The sequence below is a fragment of the Engraulis encrasicolus genome, chromosome 15, assembly GCF_034702125.1.
Source record: "Engraulis encrasicolus isolate BLACKSEA-1 chromosome 15, IST_EnEncr_1.0, whole genome shotgun sequence".
In the NCBI taxonomy this organism is placed as follows: domain Eukaryota; kingdom Metazoa; phylum Chordata; class Actinopteri; order Clupeiformes; family Engraulidae; genus Engraulis; species Engraulis encrasicolus.
Window position 1 is genome coordinate 27,922,671 of NC_085871.1, and position 23,107 is coordinate 27,945,777.

The 23,107-nt window shown below is 45.5% G+C and overlaps 1 protein-coding gene across 1 annotated transcript in view; it reads left to right on the forward strand.

Annotated features, from left to right (window-relative positions):
* Positions 1 to 23,107, forward strand: part of arid2 (AT-rich interactive domain 2) — a 69,492-nt gene that overhangs the window by 17,772 nt on the left and 28,613 nt on the right. The window contains exons 4-5 of the mRNA XM_063217327.1: positions 1,692 to 1,825; positions 16,709 to 16,927. Of these exons, the coding sequence (XP_063073397.1) occupies positions 1,692 to 1,825; positions 16,709 to 16,927 (353 nt within the window). The remainder of the gene's footprint in view (positions 1 to 1,691; positions 1,826 to 16,708; positions 16,928 to 23,107) is intronic.

Genomic DNA, 23,107 nt, shown 5'->3' on the forward strand with positions numbered 1-23,107 from the left:
TTACTGACCATTTTACTGGAGCTCAGTGTCCCCTCCTTACTTCAGCACTATAGCCATGCTATTTATAGTACCTGTATGCTAATGCAATATATACTGACATCCAGTGCTCTAAATGAACTTTTTTCATCACCAGCCAAAATAGCTAAGTAGATGCTAATCTTACTAGCCCAACGCACACTCACTAATGGATCAAAGTGGCTTGTAAGTTGGTCTTTTCTACCAGCCAAACTGAAATTATACCAGCATTTGGATGGTTGGCTGGTGTTAATTTCGAGCCCTGTTGACATCTGTGATTAAAGAAGGTCTTCCTCCATTCATTCCAAAGCCAATTTAGCCACTGGGTAAGCTTAACATCCTCACAATATTGCACAATATTGTTGTAAGTTGGCTGGCCTACTTGTTTCCATCTGCCACTGATCCATAGTTCTCTCGTCTGTTAAAGTCTTGGGGTTTAAATTACCCTCCTCTTTCCAAGGGGATGGAACTGCATGCCTTGGGTTGTTGAAGTGCTGTGTTTCTCCTCCCGTGGTGGCGGCAGTGGCAGTAGTGGTGGCGGTGCTGCTTGTGGAAGTGGTGGTAGTAGTAGTAGGAGCAGCATAGCAGCAGCACTAATGTAGGTCACTGTGCTAAGCGCTCTGTTTCGCCTGCTCCGCTCTGCACTTGTCCCGCTGCCTGCCTGCCTTGGCCCCCTCGCTCGCGCTCTCTGCCTGCCGCCGCGTCTGCTGAATGCCTGCTAGCATCCTTCCACGCGGTGATCAGTCTCTCTGGGTGTCATCTAAGGACCGTGGCGTGCTGTGGGTGATAATATTGCTCCATCACAGCCTCCCATAGCACAGTGTAGTGTTTTTTCCCCGTTGTGTGATCTTACTAGAAGGTTGTTTTTCCCTCCTCTGACTGGATGCGCAGAGGGTTAAGGTTCAGGGAGTTCACCACTTTGACAAATGTCTCGATCATTCTTCGACTCCTGTCATCTCTGGTTACTGTGTGACTAAGGCCTCACTCACGGTGCTTTAAACTTGAGCACCTGTAGTAGTGTAGCACCTGGGTGGTAAATGTCATGTATGTGGTTATGCTGCCATGAGATGTCATTTCTAACAGTCCAAATGTGTCAATATTGACAGTTTTAGAGCATTTGTTGCATGCATTTATAGGTGGTCATATTTTTGCACACAATCAGAATGCTTTTGAGGCCCGTATCGCTATATATGAGATCAATATGTTGGCATGAAACAAGCGGTTGTGCTGTACCTTTTTGGTAAAATTTTGACTGAAAACACTTGCACATTGCCCCTGCTCAGAAATCAACATAGACTTTGATTTCTTCTTCTTGTTTAGCAGGCTGTAATACGGTGTGATTCATCCACTCCCATCAGTTGTGAACACCGCTTTTGGTGTGCATGATGTAATCGTAGTGCTATGTAATGGGCACAAACAGGATTTGCTCCTTGAACTTAATGTTTTGGTGTGAATGAAATGTTAATATTTAACTTTTTTTATCACAGACTTTCCTGTCTTTGTCACTTTGCCTGTCTCTCGTCATCCTTCTCGCCCTTTTGCAAATATGCAGTAGGCCTAAAAACTATGAAAACTAAATCGTCACAGCAGGTGTTACTCACTCTTTTGTCTTAGCTCTTTTATATGGCTGACCTTAACATTTCCTTCTCTCCCTCTCTCTCCCCCTTCTTCTACAGCTATTTAGAAAAGTATGAGAAAGTCCACCACTTTGGTGAGGATGATGAAGAGGTCCAGCCGGGCAACCCCAAACCATTACTTCCAATTGGTGCAATACCCTGCTCTTACAACTACCAGCAACACTCTGTATCAGGTAAGCTTGTCCCTTCCCTCTGTCCCGCCTCTATGCTTGCATATGTCCACTATTCTCTTTATCTCGCACACACATGTATGCTTACACACACACACACACACACACACACACACACACACACACACACACACACACACACGCACGCACACACACGCACACACATTCGCAGCCAGACATACAATACACACACACACACACACACACACACACACACACACACACACACACACACACACACACACACACACACACACACACACACACACACACACACGAGAGTGATGTCATGATGAGATAATGGTAGCCACTCCATACGGCGACAGATGCCAAAGCCTGGGAGACGTGTCCAGAGCATGTGTTCTCCCCCCCCCCCCCCCTCCCCCGCTCTCTTTCTCTCTTTCCCACTGTCTCATATACAACCCATACTGTATGAATGGTTAGGATAATAACTGAGTGTCAGAGTATCGCTGTTACTGTAACACTGCCAAATAGTGTTAGCTATGTTGGGATGGATCACAGGTCTCTCTATTACAGTAGAATGGCGCTCCAGTAACTTTTGTGAGCTCTCCTTTGGGTTGCTAAATGGTGTCAGTTGTGTTGTAGACTGAACATGCCAGCCTAGCTTATTTTTTGTTGTGCAGGCAGCGTCAATGTCCATGGTGCTGCTGAGTGAGTAAATTATCATAGGCCAAGGCTTGCCCCCTCCATTGTTGATTTACCATCTTAACTTTTTTCTGACGTACAACTCTGTGTCAGTGTCTCTCGTAAAGTTGAAAATGTCCACAGTTAAGAGAGACTACATTATCATAGGTTGTGGAGTTGCTCGTCCTCTCTCTTCTTGAATCTTGACTGATCATCTCTGCTTTTTTCCACGGATGCAGTACAACTCTGTCAGGGTCTCACTTGCAGTTGAAAATGTCCACAGTTTAGACTGAGTAGTCCATTATCGTAGGTTGTGGAGTTGCTTGTCCTCTCTCTTGACTGATCATCTCTGCTTTTTTACAGTTACAGTTGCGCTTTACAGTTGAAAATGTCCACAGTTTAGACTGAGTAGTCCATTATTGTAGGCTGTGGAGTTCCATGTTCCGTCCCCTTTGGCTGTTAAATGGTTAGCCATGTAGCGCCTGTGTTGTGATGTGAGCCGCACTCTGCGCTCCTCGTGTTACCCCCCCCCTGCTGCCAGACGTGAAATGAAACGCTTGTGGTTTGACTGCGTGGGATTTCTTTTTTTCTGACCAAGCACCATGTCACCACCACTACCAGCAGCAGTAGCAGCCGTGGTGGCAGTGAGAAGTGTAAATAGTAATCGAAAGGTATCGATATATCGCGGTATAATCTGACGATTGAATCGAATCGTATCGTATCGTGGGCATTCTTAAATATCGAAAATAATTGAATCGCTGGCCCCTGCCCAATGCTCTAGCTCCATAACATAATAGAAGTGGAAATGTAATTGGAAAAAAGTTGAATCGTATTTAAGCAATATGACCCGAGTGGGAGGGATGATGTTGACGGATATCATCCCTGGTGTGGTTCGGCCATAGGCACGAAGCCGAAGGCTGAGTTCCGTCGGCAATCACACCAGGGATGATATGCGTTAAACATCATCCCGACCACAAGGGTCATATTGCTTTTATACAATAGTTCAATTGCCAACAAAATACCAGAATAAAATGTTCGAATTGATGTTTATTAGTTACCTTCATCATACTTTGTTTACCTGCTCCGCTAAGCAAAGTAGTTCCGAATTGATTATGTAGGCCTGGGCAAAAAATCGATGTGATTTTAAAATCGAGTTTGAACGTCAAATCGATTTGTTTTTTGAGAAATCGCGTTATACGATTTTTTTTTTAAAAATCATCTGTCAGTTTATGTACCCAAGCGCACAGCGCATTGCATTACGTTCGCCACTTGGCGAAGACGTAGGTCTAGCCTACCTAGTGCATTCTCTGTGTCTCCTCCCCCATTACATGCACAAACAAACGTTGTGAGTGAAATGGTTTGACAGAAATATAGTGAAACGGGTGAGGAATACGGGCTCCTGTTCAAATAAGGTGACACTACCTCAAATCGTTTTGCCAATGATGAATTAAACAACCTACCACTTTGTAAATTGTGAATGACAGTGTTGTCATAAGCTGTACGTCGTAGCAGCCGGACTACAGGCATGTTTCAATATTTGAAACGAAAACATCTCGCGGAGAAAATGCTAAACAAACTACTCTACCCCTACCACAAGAGTGACGCAAGGTGGAAAGCAATCACGGATGCAATTAGCCTAGAACTGCCTACTACGATATGCTTCCAATTTATTCGGCAGAGAAGAGAGGTTTTCAACATATGCTTAAAGTTTTGGATGCGCTGCTTCCTCAGCTGTATGATCTTAACCAACATATGTGAGTTGAAAGGAATCTCTCTCCCTCCCTCTCTCGCTCACACACACACACACACACACACCCAAGCAACCGGAGCACTCTCGCGCGCTCTCTCTCCCCCTCTCTCTAAAGCCCTACTCGGACGGGACTAGTTAGGAGACTTGTGGTAAAGTAACCGCGTCTGAACGCGCCATGTCAGTAAAGATAGCGGCGATATCGGTAAACTTCGCCGACAGTTTTACCACCTGTTGCAGTCTGGAGAAATTACCAGCTGTAAAACTAGGCCTAGTTCTGATCCTGTGCGAATGCGCTGATGTCTGATTAAATGCATGAAACGCGATATCTAATCTACTCAGGCTTGCAAACGTTACCGTCTTGAAGTAAGCATTGTTTTAGGGTGTTGCTCCAAAATGTTTTCGCTGTGTTAACGCAGCAGTGTTCAGATGCATCGACATGTATTCAGACGCATTACTATGGGCTCTGATGGGAAAAAAGCAGGCAATTGCTACATTTGTTCATCTGGGACAAGAGCCTCCATACATACATACATCTGTACTATAATGCATCATTAATATATTGTGGGGATGGATGGCACGTGACGACAAATCTCAACAGTGCCTGAGGGTTTACCCTACCACCTCACATTTTTGTTCTTTCTCTGAGATGTTTCAATGTAATCCCAATTGGTCATTTCTATTAGCAATGTTCTGAGACAAATTACATTAGGCTATTTTGGCCTGGAGTTCCCAAACTTTACTATGAGCCCTCCACATACAGGTAGATACAGCCAAGCCCCCCCCCCTGACATGGGACGTGCCACACTATTTTGTTCTGTGCACCCAGTCTCACACCTTGATAAAGTTTGTGTATTCCTAAGACCATTCAGGCACTACAGAAAGCACAATACATAAATATTGTAAAGAAAAAAAATATTCCTTTGGGATTTAAGCCTATTTTTAGTTTATTTTGGCTTCTTAGGTCATTCAATTAATTTTGCTATTTTCCCTGCCAATCTTCCACGGCCCTCCTGGCATCCTGTCACGCCCCTCCCAGGCGTCCCCAGGCCCCACTTTGAAAACCCCTGCTATAGGCTACCCCATGTCCATATAAACTGGTCCAGTCCGAGTAGGCTTCACACACACCAGAGGCACCGCCACACAAACAGAGCCTACTTGTCAATCTCTCTGTCAATCTCTCTGTCAATCTCTCTCTCTCTCTCTCTCTCTCTCTCACACACACACACACACACACACACACCCACACCACGTTGGGGCCTAGAGAGCTCAACAAGGTTTTTTTTTTTTTGGGGGAGGGGGGGGGGGGGGGGGGGGGGGGGGGGGGGGGTGTATTGAATCGAATCGTGAATCGTGAATCGAGTTTGGTAATGAAAAAATCTAGATTTTTTTTTCAGGGTGAATCGCCCAGCCCTATGATTATGGTTGCTATGCAATGACGAGCTGACAGCGCCAGCGCGTAAAGTTCCATGAAACGCTGTGAAGTGCATTTCTGTGTGGACTGCGAATGGGCTTCGCTTAGCCTACTAAAATGATGCATGATAAATGAAAACACTGTGCAACTTCAACATTTTAGTAGATGCCTACTTTTATAAGCCTTTTGGCCGACATTGATTTTCACGTTTTTGTGGACCACAAAACTTGCTGATAGCTGCGTAAAGACACACCTCGTCTTTCCCTCTCCAGTGCCGCATGAGATCCGAGCGCTGTTCTCACACGCACAACCACACAAATCAATCCCTTGTAGGCCTATGATATCCCGATGTCTGCTTTAGGCTACTGCAGGCTACAACTTTGCTGCTGAAACACTTTCATAGGCAAACGTCTGATGTGGGTGCGAACCCGAGATGGGTTCGCGTTTTCCCTCCCAATAAACTAAAAGGCAACTCATTCCAGTTCCAAGCGGCCATCATTTTAAATTGCATGGCCCACGGTATCTTGCTTCCAGATGCCCACTTTGTAGGCTAGGCCTACTATTAATTGATTTACACGTGGTGGATGGCAAGCTTTGCTGATAGCCTAGGCTGTATTTTTAAGCCATCTCTTCCTCGTCATTCCCTCTCCCGCAGCGCAAATGAGATCCGATTATAGCGGTTCTCATACACTGCAGGAGACTGACATAGCCTTTCTGTAGCTGTGTCAAAAAAGTGTCAAAAAAGTCCCGCATATCTCCCGTTTGAAACTATCTTCCGTGTATGAACAGATATTTAACGTAGGCTACATGTGTTAGATTGCCTTCAAAAGACTACGAAATAGAGGTCGCAGAGGTGTGCCAACTTCCCAGACAACTGCACTAGAATCAGATCACTTCTTTCCTCTCTGCCAGAATCCAAATACCAACGGGGATAGGCTACGCGTCTCTGTCATGCGGGCGTGCGTGCGCCCAACTTAGTCCAGCATTGAACAATGGGATGGAATGATGGTGAGTTCAAAATACGCGGCCCTGGTTACATTCACTTTCTCCGCAGTAGACTATGAGATAGAATGATGGCGAGTTCAAAATGCGCGGCCCTGGTTACATTCTATCCACGGCGGAGTGATTATTAGGTGTGATGAGTCTCCGGGGATGATGTCCACCTAGACATCATCCTCCTTACCGACGCGTAGAATGCCAGTAGAACGCGTCTCGTCCAATCAGGCATCGCAAAATAAATTGACCGGATCTAACTATTGTATATTGTATCCTATCGTGGGGCATTCTTAAGTATCGAAAATAATCGCATCGCATCGAATGATAAGATATCGATATTGAATCGTCATGGAGGCTGTGATTTAGACCCCTAGTAGCTGTAGCAGTTCCCTAAAGGGCCGTACACACACGTCGCTGCTAGTTACTCGCTCAGCGGATGAAGTCAATAGAATGTCTACGTGTTCCAGCGAGTCTCGCTGGCGGCGAGGAGAGTACAAGCGATGCGATGTGGGCGGGTTCCGAGATAAACTTATTTTATCTTCGAGCGACACGAGTTAAGCGAGTAACCAATTGGAATGCAGAATACAGATTATTGACAGGTGACGTTGCCCCTGTGGTGTTCTGACCACCCAACTTCTGCACGCCAACACACTTTGGTTAAAAGTGTTGAGGAAAATACATACAGTGTACACCATCAAAGGCTCATATGCATGGTTGTGCACAGCACGATCAACGTTTAACAGCGTAGGCCTACATTTTGTTTCGTACGGACGTTATTGGCGCGGACAGCGGGGACCATGACAACCAGTAAACAAAATCACCCAGAGCGAGTGGCAAGTAGGCGAGTGAGCAAGTAGCGAGTAAATAGCAGCGACGTGTGTGTACGGCCCTTAATGCATGAGTTTTACCCCCTGGCCAGGAGCTGGAGCTGGGTAAATAGTCATAAACTCAACTAAATGGAATTGGGCTGCCTGAGAGAGAGAGAGAGAGAGAGAGGCCGGTATAGTGTGCCGATATTAGATATACATTTCTGAACATTTTTCCATCAGCTAATATTTGTGCGGTACCAGAATGATTTCATAGAGGATGGATGTTAGGGACCACAGAGCGGAGAAGAAGAAGAATTCTCTGGAAAGGGCAAGGACCGCTTCGAGGCTTGCTGCTGGATGAGATTTTTTTTTGCTAATTCCTTACAAGTGATGGAAGATCTCGTATGACATTCTCCCCCTTAATTGATGTACACGTTAGATAGGGATAGGTAGGTAGCGAACATTTTTAATTGAAGTATAGACATAAATTGAAGGATGGAGATTAAGGCTTGACAAAAGTAGAATTGCGCCTTCTGATTGTCTGTGTCTGTGCCTCTGCCTGTGTGTCCTTCTACTGGGATATGTCTGTACCTCTGTGTCTTGTTGTGTCCGTCTGTGTGCCTGTGCCTCGTGTTTGTCTGTTACGCTGTCTTGTTGTGTTTGTCTGTGCCTCTGTCTTGTTGTGTCTGTGCCTCTGTCTTGTTGTGTCTGTGCCTGCTCCTCTGTATGGTTCTTTCTGTGCTGAGTCTGTGGGCCTCTGTCTAGATATGTCTGTGTTCTTCCTGTGTTGGGGTCCATCTGTGTTGCCCCGGTAGCCTACTGGGGTGCATTCATGTCCCTGTGTGAGGCCCGTTGGCACTGTAGCACGTAGAGGGTAAACACAGGCATGGAGAGGCTAATGATATTGTCTGGTAACCCACACGCCGCCCGGCCCGCCAGAAGCAGGCTTCCCCCACGGCTGCTGCATGAACCCTTTCAACTGTATCAAATATTAATACCAGTAACAATTTAAAGGGGCTAGCAGAGGAAGCTTGGGTGTTGACTTTTTTTAAAAGTTGTTGTTTCTCAGTTTTGTGTGGAGCAGAGAGCTGCTGCTAGATGCGCGACTGCGTTTAAAAGACTTCTGTTTGACCTAGTTTGAACCCACCGACTGGCCCCGTGTTTTCCTCTAAAAAGTCAGGATTTTTTTTTTTTTGCCAAGGCGGGGAGAAAAGGAAAAAATAAAACGGCACTGTGGCAGGGGTTTAATCTCTTGGCTAAAGCTCTGCCCCCGACAAAAGCCGAAATCTCACACCATGAAGGAATCGCAACAAGCAGTCAGTCAGCCAAGTCAACCCTGGGCACTTGGGTTACCTGGTTTGCACTTGTACACCATTGTGGAACATGCAGCACAGTTTGACCTGCTCCAACACTGTCCAGTGATTGCTGCGTATGTATGGCCTCACCAATTGTTTGTAATGTAGAGATTAGGGATGGCACAAACCGCACCGAAAACCGAAACCGTACAATTCACACACATACCGAACCGAACCGTGCAATCCGTGGCAAACCGCAGTTCATGTACTGCACATACAAATACTGTATGTAAGAGAGGGCATTTGGAACGCTCAGANAGCGCACATTAGGGTTAAGGTTAGCACAAGAGGCGGTTCTCAGACATAAGCAAAAGGTAAAATTCAACTTACGCATCATCACTTTATAAATGCAATTGTATAAATATGGTGTAATATTCCCAGTGCATCATATATTATGAATAAAAAATACAACACAAAAAAACGAGAACTGTACAGAACCGAAAACCGTGACCTTCATACCGTGATATGGACAGAACCGCAACACCCCTAGTAGAGATGACGACACTTTTTTGACTATTTTTGACTATTTTTGCAATTAGTCACTGAAACGTTAAATGACAAAGTAATTAATGGTAAAAGCCTCCTAACATCATCACCACAGCATTCTTAGGCAACGCAATTGGACTAGTTTCAGAATTGGCCAGTTTTCAGTGCGTGTGTGTGTGTACATATGCAAGCAATCTTGTTGCATTATATAATCATGATTATTTCTAGAACAAATAGCATGACCGTGCCATTATAATCAATCGTCTTGTCCTTAGAATGCATTCAGACCTTAGTCTTATTTTGTGTCCATGTCTGTGTAGCTACTAGCTCATGTTCCAAGTACTGTAGGATCAGAGGTGTAGGCTCATGCATCCACTTGCATTCGCTCTGCCTGTGGCCACAATTTGTCTGAGATCAGTGCAGGAAGAGGAGGTGTCTGGCTCCGTGGGGGAAGCCTTTTTCTCTCTTGCTGCTCTGCTGACTAAAGCTGAGTCAAACCGTCAAAATCCTTTGAAAGCCGCGCTGCAAATGCACCTTCCTCAAATGTTCTGCTAGATTGTATTCAGAAATATGCAAAGGCCTGTGTTTGCCAGTGAACATAACTTACTACATATGCCTTTAGCGTTGCATTGAAGCAGGTGCCATGTTGAAATAGTTTTTAGTCCATTCAGTGCGTGATCAATAAAGGTGTCCGATTTTCCTCATTAATACTGGGGCTGTACAATCAGTGAAGGTTAACTGTTTTTCTACTACATTATTGTTTAACATGCTCAAGTTCGCACAGATGTAATGGGGGTAAAGTGGAGACAGAGGGCCACATGCTTGGATCATTATAAGCCTTCTCTCTTTCAGGCAAACACAATGCCCTCACCGCTTATCGTCATCAGGGCATCAGATGGGATATCACACTTAGCATCTCCAATGTTATTAAGGAGATGTATTGGACTTATTTATTTATTTACCAAAAATAGAGATCAAAGTCGGATTCTCAAGCCTACCAGTGTCTAGGATGTTGACTGGAGTCAACATGGTTCACATAGGCTAAATGGCGCCCTCTCCTGGTGTTAGTAATTGAATGTGGAATTATCTGGTGTTGCCAGGAGAACAGCTCTTTTGACACAGTATCAGGGCTTTGTAATTTAGGACAGAAAATAAATCTAAAAAAACCCAAATGTTCAGGGTTTCGGAGAAGTTGCCCATTTTTCTTAAAGGGACACTGAGATTTTTAGTTGTTTATTTCCAGAATTCATGCTGCCCATTCACTAACGTTACCTTTTCCATGAATACTTACCACCAGCATTAAATTCTAAGTATTCATTATTACTGGAAAAATTGAATTTTTCATACATGAAAAGGGGAATCCTCTCCATGGTCCGCCATTTTGAATTTCCAAAAATAGCCATTTTTAGCTGCAAAAATGACTACTTGGACCATACTAAAAAATATTTGTTTATTACTCAGTAAACTTTCATGTAAAGATCAAATTTGGCAATAGGCAGCCCGGTTTCAATGAGCAGCATAGTTGCAGTACCTTTTTTGACCATTTCCTGCACAGTGTCCCTTTAAAGGTGCACTGTGAAGCATTTTTAGTAATTTATTTCCAGTATTCATGCTGCCCATTCAGAAATATTACCTTTTCCACAAATACTTACCATCACCATCAAAACGGTAAGTTTATTCATTATGACTAAAAGAAATTGCACTTTTCATACATGAAGAGGGGGATCTTCTCCATGGTCCGCCATTTTGAATTTCCAATTTTCAGAATTTCAGCTGCAAAACTTGTTATATTTTGGTCATACTAGTAAATATTAGCTTATTATGTTGTAAATATTCATGAAAAGATTAAATTTGGCTATAGGCAGCACAGTTTCAATGAGCAGCATAGTTGCAATACCTACTCTGGCCACCATCCTACACAATGCACCTCTTAGGTAAATGCGGTTTTGAATTCCATAACCGCATTAACCATACTTTATATACTTGGTCATAATGTTTTTTTTATTAGAGTTACAGCTTCATTATGTAGAATTTTTTTTATTGATTGATGTGCTCAACAGCCAATAAAAACATGTTTTTCTCCTCTACATACTTGGAAAGCCACGCACTGATTAGCCCAGACAGTGTTTACGGTTCAGTCCCAAGGCGCTTGGTCCGCTTCCTACTTTTATCGGGCCAAGACCCGTGTGTGAACACGCAGACTCTAGTTGGCCAGCCCAGGGGAGAGGTGGTGGTTAGCAGTTCGATTAGGTTTCATGAGATTGTGGGACTGTGTTAAAATGTTGGTCTTGCACACACTGCACTTATGCGTCAAAAATAAGCTTCATTTGACCAACCGTGCAACTTCATCAGGCATGTAGGATGGCAGGAAGAAGTCTCATATGAGGATCATATTGTCAACTGCACCTTTAGTCCCCAGTTATGTGAGGCCTGTCAGCTGGTGTGATTTTATTTTATTTTTAAGCATAGCCACCTGCAAATGTGAGAATGATGTGTGCAATGTGAACTCCTTTGTACTAAAAATAGGTAGAGACATATTTATATAAATAGATGTTGAATGTACTTGTGTCGACTGTCGCCTGTATTATTGGATATTTGTGTCCTGTGCCTTGCTGAAGAGTTGGGGTAAATGTATGTAGTCAAACTTAACAGAAGCAGGGTACTGGGGGAGCCTTATTTCCCCTTTCCCAGTTCTCTTCCTCTGCTTTTGCTTGAAACACACATGCAGTACACACTTCCCACTGCTCAAGCCATTATTGCACCCCAACTAAATACAGTACGGTAGGCTGGACTTGGAACGTCGGGGAATGTGTAGAATAACATCATTAGAGGGATGTGAAATTTTGAATTGTGCTTTCGAAAGTTGCTCGTTGTGTGTTTAAATAATACAATTAGTGTGTGTGTGTACGTGCACGCGCTCTCCCTCCCTCAAGCCAAAGATGTTTCCCCAGCTCCATAGTGAGAAGTGTGTTAGTGTGTGTGTTAGTGTGTGTGTTAGTGTGTGTGTTAGTGTGTGTGTTAGTGTGTGTGTTAGTGTGTGTGTGTAGTGCAGTGAGTGACTCACCACCACAACATGTGTAATAGCGCGTAACCGTGGCTCAGTGTTGGGTCAGGGTGGGTTTGGAGTCAGGCCAGTGCACTTACACTCGCTGCCACCACCACTGAGAGTGCGGGGGCGACGCGGGGAAGGCTCCAGTCACGTGTGTGTGTGTGTGTGTGTGTGTGTGTGTGTGTGTGTGTGTGTGTGTGTGTGTGTGTGTGTGTGTGTGTGTGTGTGTGTGTGTGTGTGTGTGTGTGTGTGTGTGTGTGTGTGTGTGTGTGTGTGAGCGAGAGGCAGATGGAAAGAAAGAGAGAAGGGGAAAGTGAGAGACTGAGGAAACGAGAGGGTGTCTCAGCTCTGCATGCAACTTGAGTTGCTTGTTCTTTTGAAACATTTTGAAAACATTTGTTTGCCGTTTTTGGTGGTGAAAACTGTCCATCAAAAGGGCACGTTTCTTGTAGCTTTCTCCATGTGATTGTCTGTTTAGTGTTGACTTGGTCCACCTACAGCACCGCGTGCCGAACACCAAAGTCTCAGGGCCCTAAATTAACTTTTTTCACCACCAGTCAAAATGGCTAGTAGATGTAAATCGGACTATCCAAACACACACTCGCTAATGGGTCAAAGTAGCTAGTAAGTTGGTCTTTCTACCAATCAAACTGAGAGTTCACCCGGTTGGCTGGTGTTAATTTAGAGCCCTACAGAGCCTGCTTGCCAAAAGCTTGCCCCAATGCTGCACTCAGTGTCTCCCCACACTCCACCCCACCCCACCCCATCCCTCTTACACTCTCACAGAAGTTTCTGAAGCTGTCCTCAGACCAGTTGCTAGTTGCTTACTGCTCTCTCCCACGGCTTGGCTTACTTTGCTCGTTTCCCCCTTCATCTCTCAACCTCCCTCTCTGTCTCTCTCTGTCTCTCTCTCTCTCTCTGGATCTCCTTTTCCCCCTCTCTTGCACTCTTGCGTCTCACTGCCCCCCTCTCTCTCTCTCTCTCTCTCTCTCTCTCTCTCTCTCTCTCTATCGCTCTCCCCGTTACTCTGCTTTTTCCACCTTTTGTCTTTCTCACCCTCCCCTCTTCCTCTGCTGCATATAGAGCTCTTCAGTAACGCGGAAGCATGTAGTAGACTGTAGTCTTTCATGTTAGCATTTAAGGACATCCTGGTTCGTATCGGCTTCCGGCCTCCCATTGGGAATGAATAGGGGCCAGTTTCAAATAAGCTCCGAGTGCAAGCACGCGCTTAGCGAACCCCCGCAAGCTGTCGAGGGTGTTAAAAATAGGCTGTAGGTATGACATGGTTGATCATTTTGTGTCAAACTTCGACATAAATACGATGTTGCGTCCATATGCTAAACCCGGAAACTTTTGGCGACTACAGAAGCGGCGCCTGTATCTAACGTCATGTACGCATGCTGCCTCGCTCTCTATCTCTTTCTTATGTCTCCCCTACCTATATCTCTCTCCCTCTGCTGTTTATGCTGTTTTAGGACTGCAGATGGAAATTAGCTATATAGCTATAATCTGGCACAAACCATCTTTTTACTTCTGTTATCAATGTGTATTGTGCATGGTCCCTGTTGAACTAAACTAAATAAACTAAACTAAACATGTATTTTAGTAGCTGACCATCTCTCTTTTACACTTTCTTTCTGCCTCCTCATATCCCTCCCTTATCCTGTGTTCCTTTCTCCCTCTGCTGTTTACGTTGTAGTTGTAGTCATAGTCGACTACCTCTCTCTCCCTCTCCCTCCCTGACTGACACATTGGGGCTGCCAGCCTAGCGTAGCAGCAGGGGAAGGGGAGCGTAATATTACACAACACCATCCCACTCGAGGGACAAGGGGCGCCGAGCCTGACAGACTTGGCATACCGGCCACAATACACGGCCCCCGTGACCTAGTCATGCTCGCTACTAGTCATGCTCCTCCTCTCACACACAACACACTTTGATGCTCAATCTACATTACAGCCGTAGCACTTACACATTAGTCTATACACCTGCCAGGTACTCATTCTCAAGCTCAAATGGGTTCATTCTGGCACCTCAAGCTTAAAGGGGTTTCCTCTAACACCTTGGCCACTGCACACTGCACTGACTAATACTACTAGAGGTGCTCCGATCACCATTTTTTGGCCCGATCACCGAATCCGATCACCAAAAATCTTTATCTACCGATCACCGATCATTGCCGATCACAAAAATGATTTCCTATTTTTTTAATAGCCTATTAATTATCCTTATTGAATACCATTTCTGCCCATAAACCAATCAATCTTAATTTGCACATGTCTATTATTAGGCTATATTATTATTATTATTATTTTATTATTATTATTATTATTATTATTATCTTTCAGACTACTGTTGGTAATACAGTCTACACTACAGTATTAATCAATGTATAAGTTATTGCATAGAATAACTAAACTATTTAAGATTGAATTGAAACTGAAACATTACATCAAATAGTCTTCCACATACGAGAAAAAAACAACCTGTCGCTTTAAATGAGCAGCCTCGTAAGGACAGCCCCTCCCCTCTCTGTCACCGTCCAGTTGCAGTGCGTTCTGAATCTCTCTCTCAAGTTTTAACCACATCTGTTGCCGTTTGGCGTTTCAGCGACTATCAAACTAATCGACTGACTGTCAATTACAACTTTGAAAACAATAATTGACATGTTTGTGCTGACAACGTGAAGTTGTCGCGTGCTGACCGAGGCAACTACACAGGTTATAACGTAAAATGGCTCACTGGCGAGTACTCAATCGCAAATTACATTGTCAGGTAAACGGCGCATGGATCGGAAAATCAGATCATTGTTGATGCAGATATGGTTATGAATGGTGGAAATGAAGGGGGGAATGGCGAAAAGTTATAGACAAGCAAAGATGCCTTCTTTTGGTGCAGTTGCAGCTGTGCAGAGCCAGCGCCTACATGCAGCGCCAGGTGTAAAGGCAAATGGTTGCGTGAGGAATTTAATATCTCTCGATCGGTTTTTTGATCGGCATGTTTTTCCGATCACCGATCAGGCTATTTTTGGCCATTATCGGCCGGTCATGATCGGCAGCCGAGCAATCGGAGCACCTCTAAATACTACACATCTACAGTACATCATATTGTACTCTAATTCTATTCACTGACGAATATTACAAATCGACATTAAATTACACCTGCACTTCATGGTATGTTCACCAGCTAGATTTTCAATATCCTCAAGTTTAAAGTGGTTCTGACACCTCAGGTTTAAAGGGGTTCTTTCTTAACACTTTGGCTATGGTACACTACACTGACATACAGTAGCACACACATCAATACCCTTTTACATCTGCACTTCACAGCATGTAGACCAGCCAGGAATTCATCTTCAAGCTTAAACTCTGGCTTATAACACTTCAAGCGTAAAGGAGTCATTCTGACACCTTGGCTACGCTACTCACTGGTGTAGCATGCATGGCACACGGCAATATCAGTATTTCCTAAGTGTGTTCATTGTATTGCTCTTCTTGACAATTGGACACACACACACACTCTCTCTCTCTCTCTCTCTCTCTCTCTCTCTCTCTCTCTCTCTCTCTCTCTCTCTCTCTCTCTCTCTCTCTCACACACACACACACACACACACACACACACACACACACACACACACACACACACACACACACACACACACACACACACACTCACACTCACACCCTAGAGAGACACGAGTCTTTCCTTTAATAATACTTGCACACCATCTTCACAACTAAATCAATGAAAACCTTAAATATCGTCCCCAATCAATTTCATGTCTCACTCCTTGTTGCCTCCTATCACGTTTCTGATTCCTTCCTTCTTGTGGGCAAATTACCTACGCACACGCACACAACAATTGCATTATTAATTGGATCTTAATTGCGTTATTGTGCTGTATATTGTACATGTTCGATGTTAGTTGTATTCTGTGGAGAGTCTTGGCAGTCAAATGTCTTTGTATTTTCTAATTTTGCTTGGCCTGTTAAACTCATTTCTACCTGCCATCCCTGCAGACTATTGCCATTAGTTTAAAAACCTGAAATTCTTTCCCCTAAAAGGTCTCGATCCTTTTAGTTTCTTGCCTCATATTGGTTTCCATCTCTCTGACAAATCACCTCAAGTCACCTTTTGTGCTCTCGCTCTCGCTCTCTCTCGCTCTCTCTCGCTCTCGCTCTCTCTCTCTCTCTCTCTTTCTCTCTCTCTCTCTCTCTCTCTCTGTCTCTCTCTCTCTCTCTCTCTCTCTCTCGCGCGCGCGCTCTCGCTCTCTCTCTCCCCCCCCCCCATGTTTCATCTGCTTTGTAATGATGTGCATTACATTATGTGTTGCTAGACACCTTCATTGACGGGTAAATAAGTACACTTTTCTCTACCTTCCCTGCAGACTATCTCCGCCAAAGCTATGGGCTGTCCTCGGACTTTGTGGCGGCGTCGGACTACAACAAGCTGGTGCTGTCGCTGCTGTCGGGCCTGCCCAACGAGGTGGACTTTGCCATCAACGTCTGCACGCTGCTGTCCAACGAGAGCAAGCACAGCATGCAGCTGGAGAAGGAGCCCAAGCTGGTCAGCCTGCTGCTGGCCCACGCGGGAGTCTTCGATGACTGTACGTCTATACACACGCACACACACACACGCACACACACACACACACACACACACACACACACACACACAGACAGACAGACAGACGCGCGCACACGCACACGCACACACAGACACAGACGCACACACGCACACAGACAGACAGACGCACACAGACGCACACAGACACACAGACGCACACGCACACACAGACGCACACACACAGACGCACACACACAGACGCGCACACACAGACACAGACACACACACACACACACACGCATACACACAGGCAAGCAAACACACAGACGCGCACACAGAGACGCACCCACCTACGCACACACACACAGACACAGACGCACACACACACACACGAGACACACAGACACACGCACACACACAGACGCACGCACACAGACGCACGCACACAGACACAGACGCACGCACACAGACGCACGCACACAGACACAGACGCACGCACACAGACACGGACGCACGCACACAGACACGGACGCACGCACACGGACGCACGCACACAGACGCACGCAGACGCACGCACACAGACGCACGCACACAGACGCACGCACACAGACGCACACACACAGACGCACGCACACAGACGCACGCACACACACAGACGCACACACACACACGCACGCACACACACAGACGCACGCACACACACAGACGCACGCACACACACAGACGCACGCACACACACAGACGCACGCACACACACAGACGCACGCACACACACAGACGCACGCACACACACGGACACAGACACACACACGGACACACGCACACACACGGACGCACGCACACACACAGACGCACGCACACACACAGACGCACACACACACACACACACGCACACACGCACACACAGACACAGACGCACGCACACACACACACACGCACACACACAGACACAGAAGCACGCACACACACACACGCGCACACACGCACACACACACACACACGCACGCACACACATACACACAGACACACGCACAAAGACACACGCACACACACACACGCACACACACACACACACACACACACACACACACAGGCACTCGCACACAGTGGCACATGCAGCAAACACATCAACAACACGTATAGACTCGAACACTGCCTTTTATTGTAACAATGCACATGTGCCATGCACACTTTATATACATGTACAAAGCGCTTTGAGGAAAAGGGACTGAAAGAGCATTGAGATGGAGAGCTGTAAGCCAATGAGATTGTGCACGCTGCCGTCGTTTGATGCATTGCACATCATACTCCTGCCCTTCTATGCCGTACCAGACATGCTCTGTAGATTTACCTTTCCGTTATTATAAGAATGCAGACATAGCAAGGATCCTAAATAACGGATGCACGCACCACACGCCACAAGACCACAGTTTGCCAGTTACCTCATAAAGGTACAATTCTCGCTCACTAGCATGTGTTTGAACACATGACTCATAACAGTCATAGGAACTAGCTGCATAGGGGTTTACTGATCTTGGTTTGCCAGACCTATTAAACCAGGGGAAAGAAAAACTAGAAGCCTTCATTTCCATATGCAAAAGAGGAACAGTCTCCATAGCCTGGAAGAAAGGAACTAGGAGAGGGGAAGAAAGGAACACGGGATCAACGGAAGAAAAGCACAGCGTATGCAATATAATGGATATTGCTGTGCGTGTGCAGTAGCATTCTACTGTACAGTGACGGAGATTTGAACTCGTCAGACTTGTCATGGTCTTAGCCAACTGTATTTTATTTCATTTTTTTTAAACAGTGTATGCGTGTCAAGCAGATATGCCTGGATTTGCATAGACTCACCCCACACCACTCTGACTTTGCGCACAGGCTTGTTTTTATTGTGCCTCAAAAGATGTTGTGGAAAACCCAGTAGTACAGTAACAAAGGTGATTGCTGGTTCACAAGCGTGTGTATAGTGTGAGAAGTGTGTGTGTACAGTGTGTGTATAGAGTGTGTTTATGCAAATCTTCCTGTATGCCCTCCCTGGTCTGTCTGCTGAGCTGGGTGTTGTGGTTTTGTTACTGGAAGCCCTGGCTAGTTTCCATGGAGACGGTGGGGGGTTGTCCTGCTCCCCCTCAAGGTAGGCTGTAGTCTGTTATCCCCCAGTCTGAATGGGAGCAGAGCAGGTGCTACTGACTACTGAATGCTCACCCCCAACAGTGGCGTTTGGTACAATCAAATCTTCAAAGACAGATGGTTTTTATAAAACTTGATTTAGCTATATGTTGATACAGATCGAAAACATCAAATATCAGTAGTACAATTTGTGGAAAGTTTTAAAAAAAAATGGGTTTCTTCCAGTGTCTACTGATATTACTTTTCTATGTGGCATTAGCCAGCTTCTTTAGTCAGTTTACATGTATGGAGGAAACTGGCGTCCATTTGTATGAATATTTGAAGAGCTCTTTTCCAAAATGAGATATATCCATTTAATAGAATGTTGGGAAATTGTCATTTTTGTATTGGGCATTCCATTGAATTGCATTACAAAAGGCATTTTATAGAGGTTTAAAAAGCATGTACTCAAAACATTTAAATTGCAAGAATTCACATATAGATGATAGGATATCTTAACAGTGAATTCCAATATTAAAATGCAAAAAGTCAAAAATGGTGGATACAGCGTTTTGGAAAAGAGCTCTTCATTTATATTCATATAAAGTAGTGTCCTGCCCTGCCTCCCTCCCAGGTAGGCTTTAGCCGGTAATCCCCAGTCTGAATGGGAGCAGGTGCTACTTATTACTCACCAGGCCGGCTTGCACTTACTCACCCCACAACTGTATTGGTGGTGGTAGTTCCAACCCCATGTACCAACAGTGTTAAAAATTCACTTGTTTTTAAACCATCCATAATGTGGAAATTGGTCCGTGAAGTTGGCACGTCATTCAGTAATAGTTTTTACTAAACATCACATCACATCAGTTAGATAAGCATTGGTGAGCAGAAGAATTTTCCAATGAGGTGCTTCCGTTGCTTGTCTTCATGTTGCCCATGGTAACGACGGAAGAAGGACTAGTTTGACGGTTATGAATAGCTGGTTTAAACGCTCGGTTTGGTTTTATTGGCCCAAGGCGGTGTGAAATGGAACAGAGGGAGGAGATTTTGGCTTGAGAGAGGTAGAACCCCTGCCATGTTAGTCTCATTGCCTGATTTCACTAATTGCAGTCAAATCTCACATACACTTTAAATTCCATTTAAGGCAAGGATGAAGCGCACCCCGATGAGCTCCCTTTTACTCCATTTAATGAATAAATATGGACTTAAAGGGAGCTAGTTGGTGTGTGGTTCATCCTTTCCTTACGCTGATTCACTAATTGGCATGGCTAATTTATCTGCCTGTTTGTCTAACATAGATGTGTGTACCCTATAGGCTAGTGATCAGATAAATAAGGATATTTATTTGTGGCAGGTAGGAATACTGGCTTAAAGTGAAAAGTGAAAGCCCATTGGGAAACTCCAACTCCCATTGTCATTGTGACACAGCACTCCACAGCACACAAGTGCACAACGAAATTGCATTTATGCCTCACCCGTGCAAGGGGGCAGCCCTCAGTGGCGCCCCATGGGGAGCAGTGCGGTGGGACGGTACCATGCTCAGGGTACCTCAGTCATGGGGGAGGATGGGGGAGAGCACTGGTTGATTACTCCCACCACCAACCTGGCGGGTCGGGAGTCGAACCGGCAACCTCTGGGATGCAAGTCTGACGCCCTAACCGCTCACCCATGACTGCCCCTCAACATTTTCCGTTTGTGATGAATCTATTTGCTGACCCACCTGATAGAAATGAGCCCACATATATTAACACAGCAATGTCAAACATATGACGAGTGTTTTTTTTCTTTCTTTTTTGAAAACCTGCAGCGTAACCTCTGGAAGTGTATTGCGTGGAGCGCGTAAATGCGCGCTAAAACCTCCGCCACTCCACGTGTTGGCTATATGAGCAGTGTAATTCAATACTGATCCATTTGCACTGTGCTTTTTTCCCCCTCCTTCGTTTTCTTTTTCTTTTCACACTGATCTTTTAGCCTCTTGTGTTGTAGTAACCCTGGCCATATGCTCAATACCCCCGACTGCGCAGCAGCAAATAGGCTCCCCCTCAACACAACACACACCCCGCCACTCCTTCACCCCTTGTTCTCTCTCTCTCTCTCTCTCTCTCTCTCTCTCTCTCTCTCTCTCTCTCTCTCTCTCTCTCTAGCTTTTTCTTCGGCGTCCTCCTCCTCCTCCCCTTCTTGTTCTTGTTCTCCCAGTGAAAATATTGCGGGTGCTCTTTTCTTTCAGCACCGTGCCGGCTGCTGTGTATTCGGTGCCCCCACCCTCCCGCTGTGCTCTGCTTAAGTACTCCTGAAAGGCTGGGCTGTTGGTGCCGACCGCCGCGCCTCCAAGAGTCTGGTTACCCCGAGGGAGGGACTCTCTTGCTCTCTCTTGCTCTCTCTTGCTCTCTCTTGCTCTCTCTGTCTCTCTCTGTCTCTCTCTGTCTCTCTCTGTCTCTCTCTGTCTCTCTCTTGTCTCTCTCTTGTCTCTCTCTTGTCTCTCTCTGCCTCTCTCTGCCTCTCTCTTTCTCTCTGTCTCTCTCTTTCTCTCTGTCTCTCTCTGCTCCTGTTAGCTGTGGGCCAGGGCTGTGTGTTTCTGTTAGTGTGTGTGTTGTTGTTTCGTGTGTTGGGGCGTAGTGTGTGTGTGTTTGTCAATACCTTTGTGTGAGTCGTTTCATGTGTATAGTGGTGTGTGTCTGTGTGTGAAAGCGAGGGAGTCTGACTCAGTGCCCCTCACGTGTGTGCTCTCTTGTTGGTGGGGATTGTGTGTGAGTGTTTGCGTGTGTGTGGGGTGTTCAACAGGTGCTGGTGTCTGCCTGCTGCTGCTGCTGCTGCTGCTGCTGCTGCTGCTGCTCCAGTTGCTGCTGTTGTGTTTTGATCCTCCCGGCACTCTTGACACGTGGTAGTAGTGGCGGTGCCTGGGCGTTCCGTTCCGTGCTGTGTTGTGTTCCTGTCAAAGGAAAAGCCAGTTTCCTGCACACCTGTGCAATAGGCTAGAAGCTGAGACAAGACACACACACACACACACACACACACACACACACACACACACACACACACACACACACACACACACACACACACACACACACACACACACACACACGCACTCTAGGCTTCTTCTAATGCCAAAGGGGTTTCTTGTTTGCTGTGTGTATCGATGCACTCGTATCTTATCTTGCCACAAATGGCATAATGTTTCAGACCACCAAACATCACTGGTTGTAATCAGAGACTCAAGCGTCTCACTTAAATACGACGGCCTCTTTTCACTAGTTTGTTGTTTCCGACTGGACTGAGCTCGAGTCTATATTGTCTTGTGAGTTGAGTGCGCATAGCACTGTAGAAAAAGCAGCGTCAGCATCACGGGAGCAACGCAGATGTGGATGTTCAGTTTTTATTAAAGCTTTAGAGTAGAGACTTGATGAAAACGCCATGTTGAAATGTTAGTCTTGCACCTTTATGAATAAAAATGTCCACGTCTGAGTTGCTTCAGTGATCCTCCTTCTTTACTGACTCACAGCTCTGTTTTTTTTCGCCCAGGTTTATCCTTACGGGCTTGCATTCCGGCGTGTCATTGTGGCAACACTTTCACGCTAGCTATCGATGTGCCCTCCCACTAAATTCATGTGGTTGGCTCAGCTCCAAGACATGCCAGCAAGTAGTCCGCATTGAGTAAAACGTGTCTCACCACCACCAGGGACTCCTGGTGAAGCATGACAAGACCTCTACCCTGAGGCAAGAGATGAAAAACAGTTATCAGGATCTGAGTTGCCAGGGCATTGAAACGGCACAAGTGACATGATGTCCAAAATATGTGACGGCACAGAACCCTTGGGCTGGGCGACATGGCAGGACATATTGGTTCATTCAAAATATTTCCAAGATGACGATTTTCCAACAATACTGTCATTTTGACAGTATATTGAGTTGATTAAAAACCTGTTTCTGAAAACACAGATAACATGACACACTCTAGCCACAACAATAGCCTCACGTGTTACTGCATTGCACTTTTGTCATGACTGTAAAAAGTGACCTCAAGTAAACTCATGTCTTGGATATTTCCAAGTCCACTTGGATAAAGTCATGTCTTGGATATTTCCAAGTCCGCATTATACACTTCAATTCA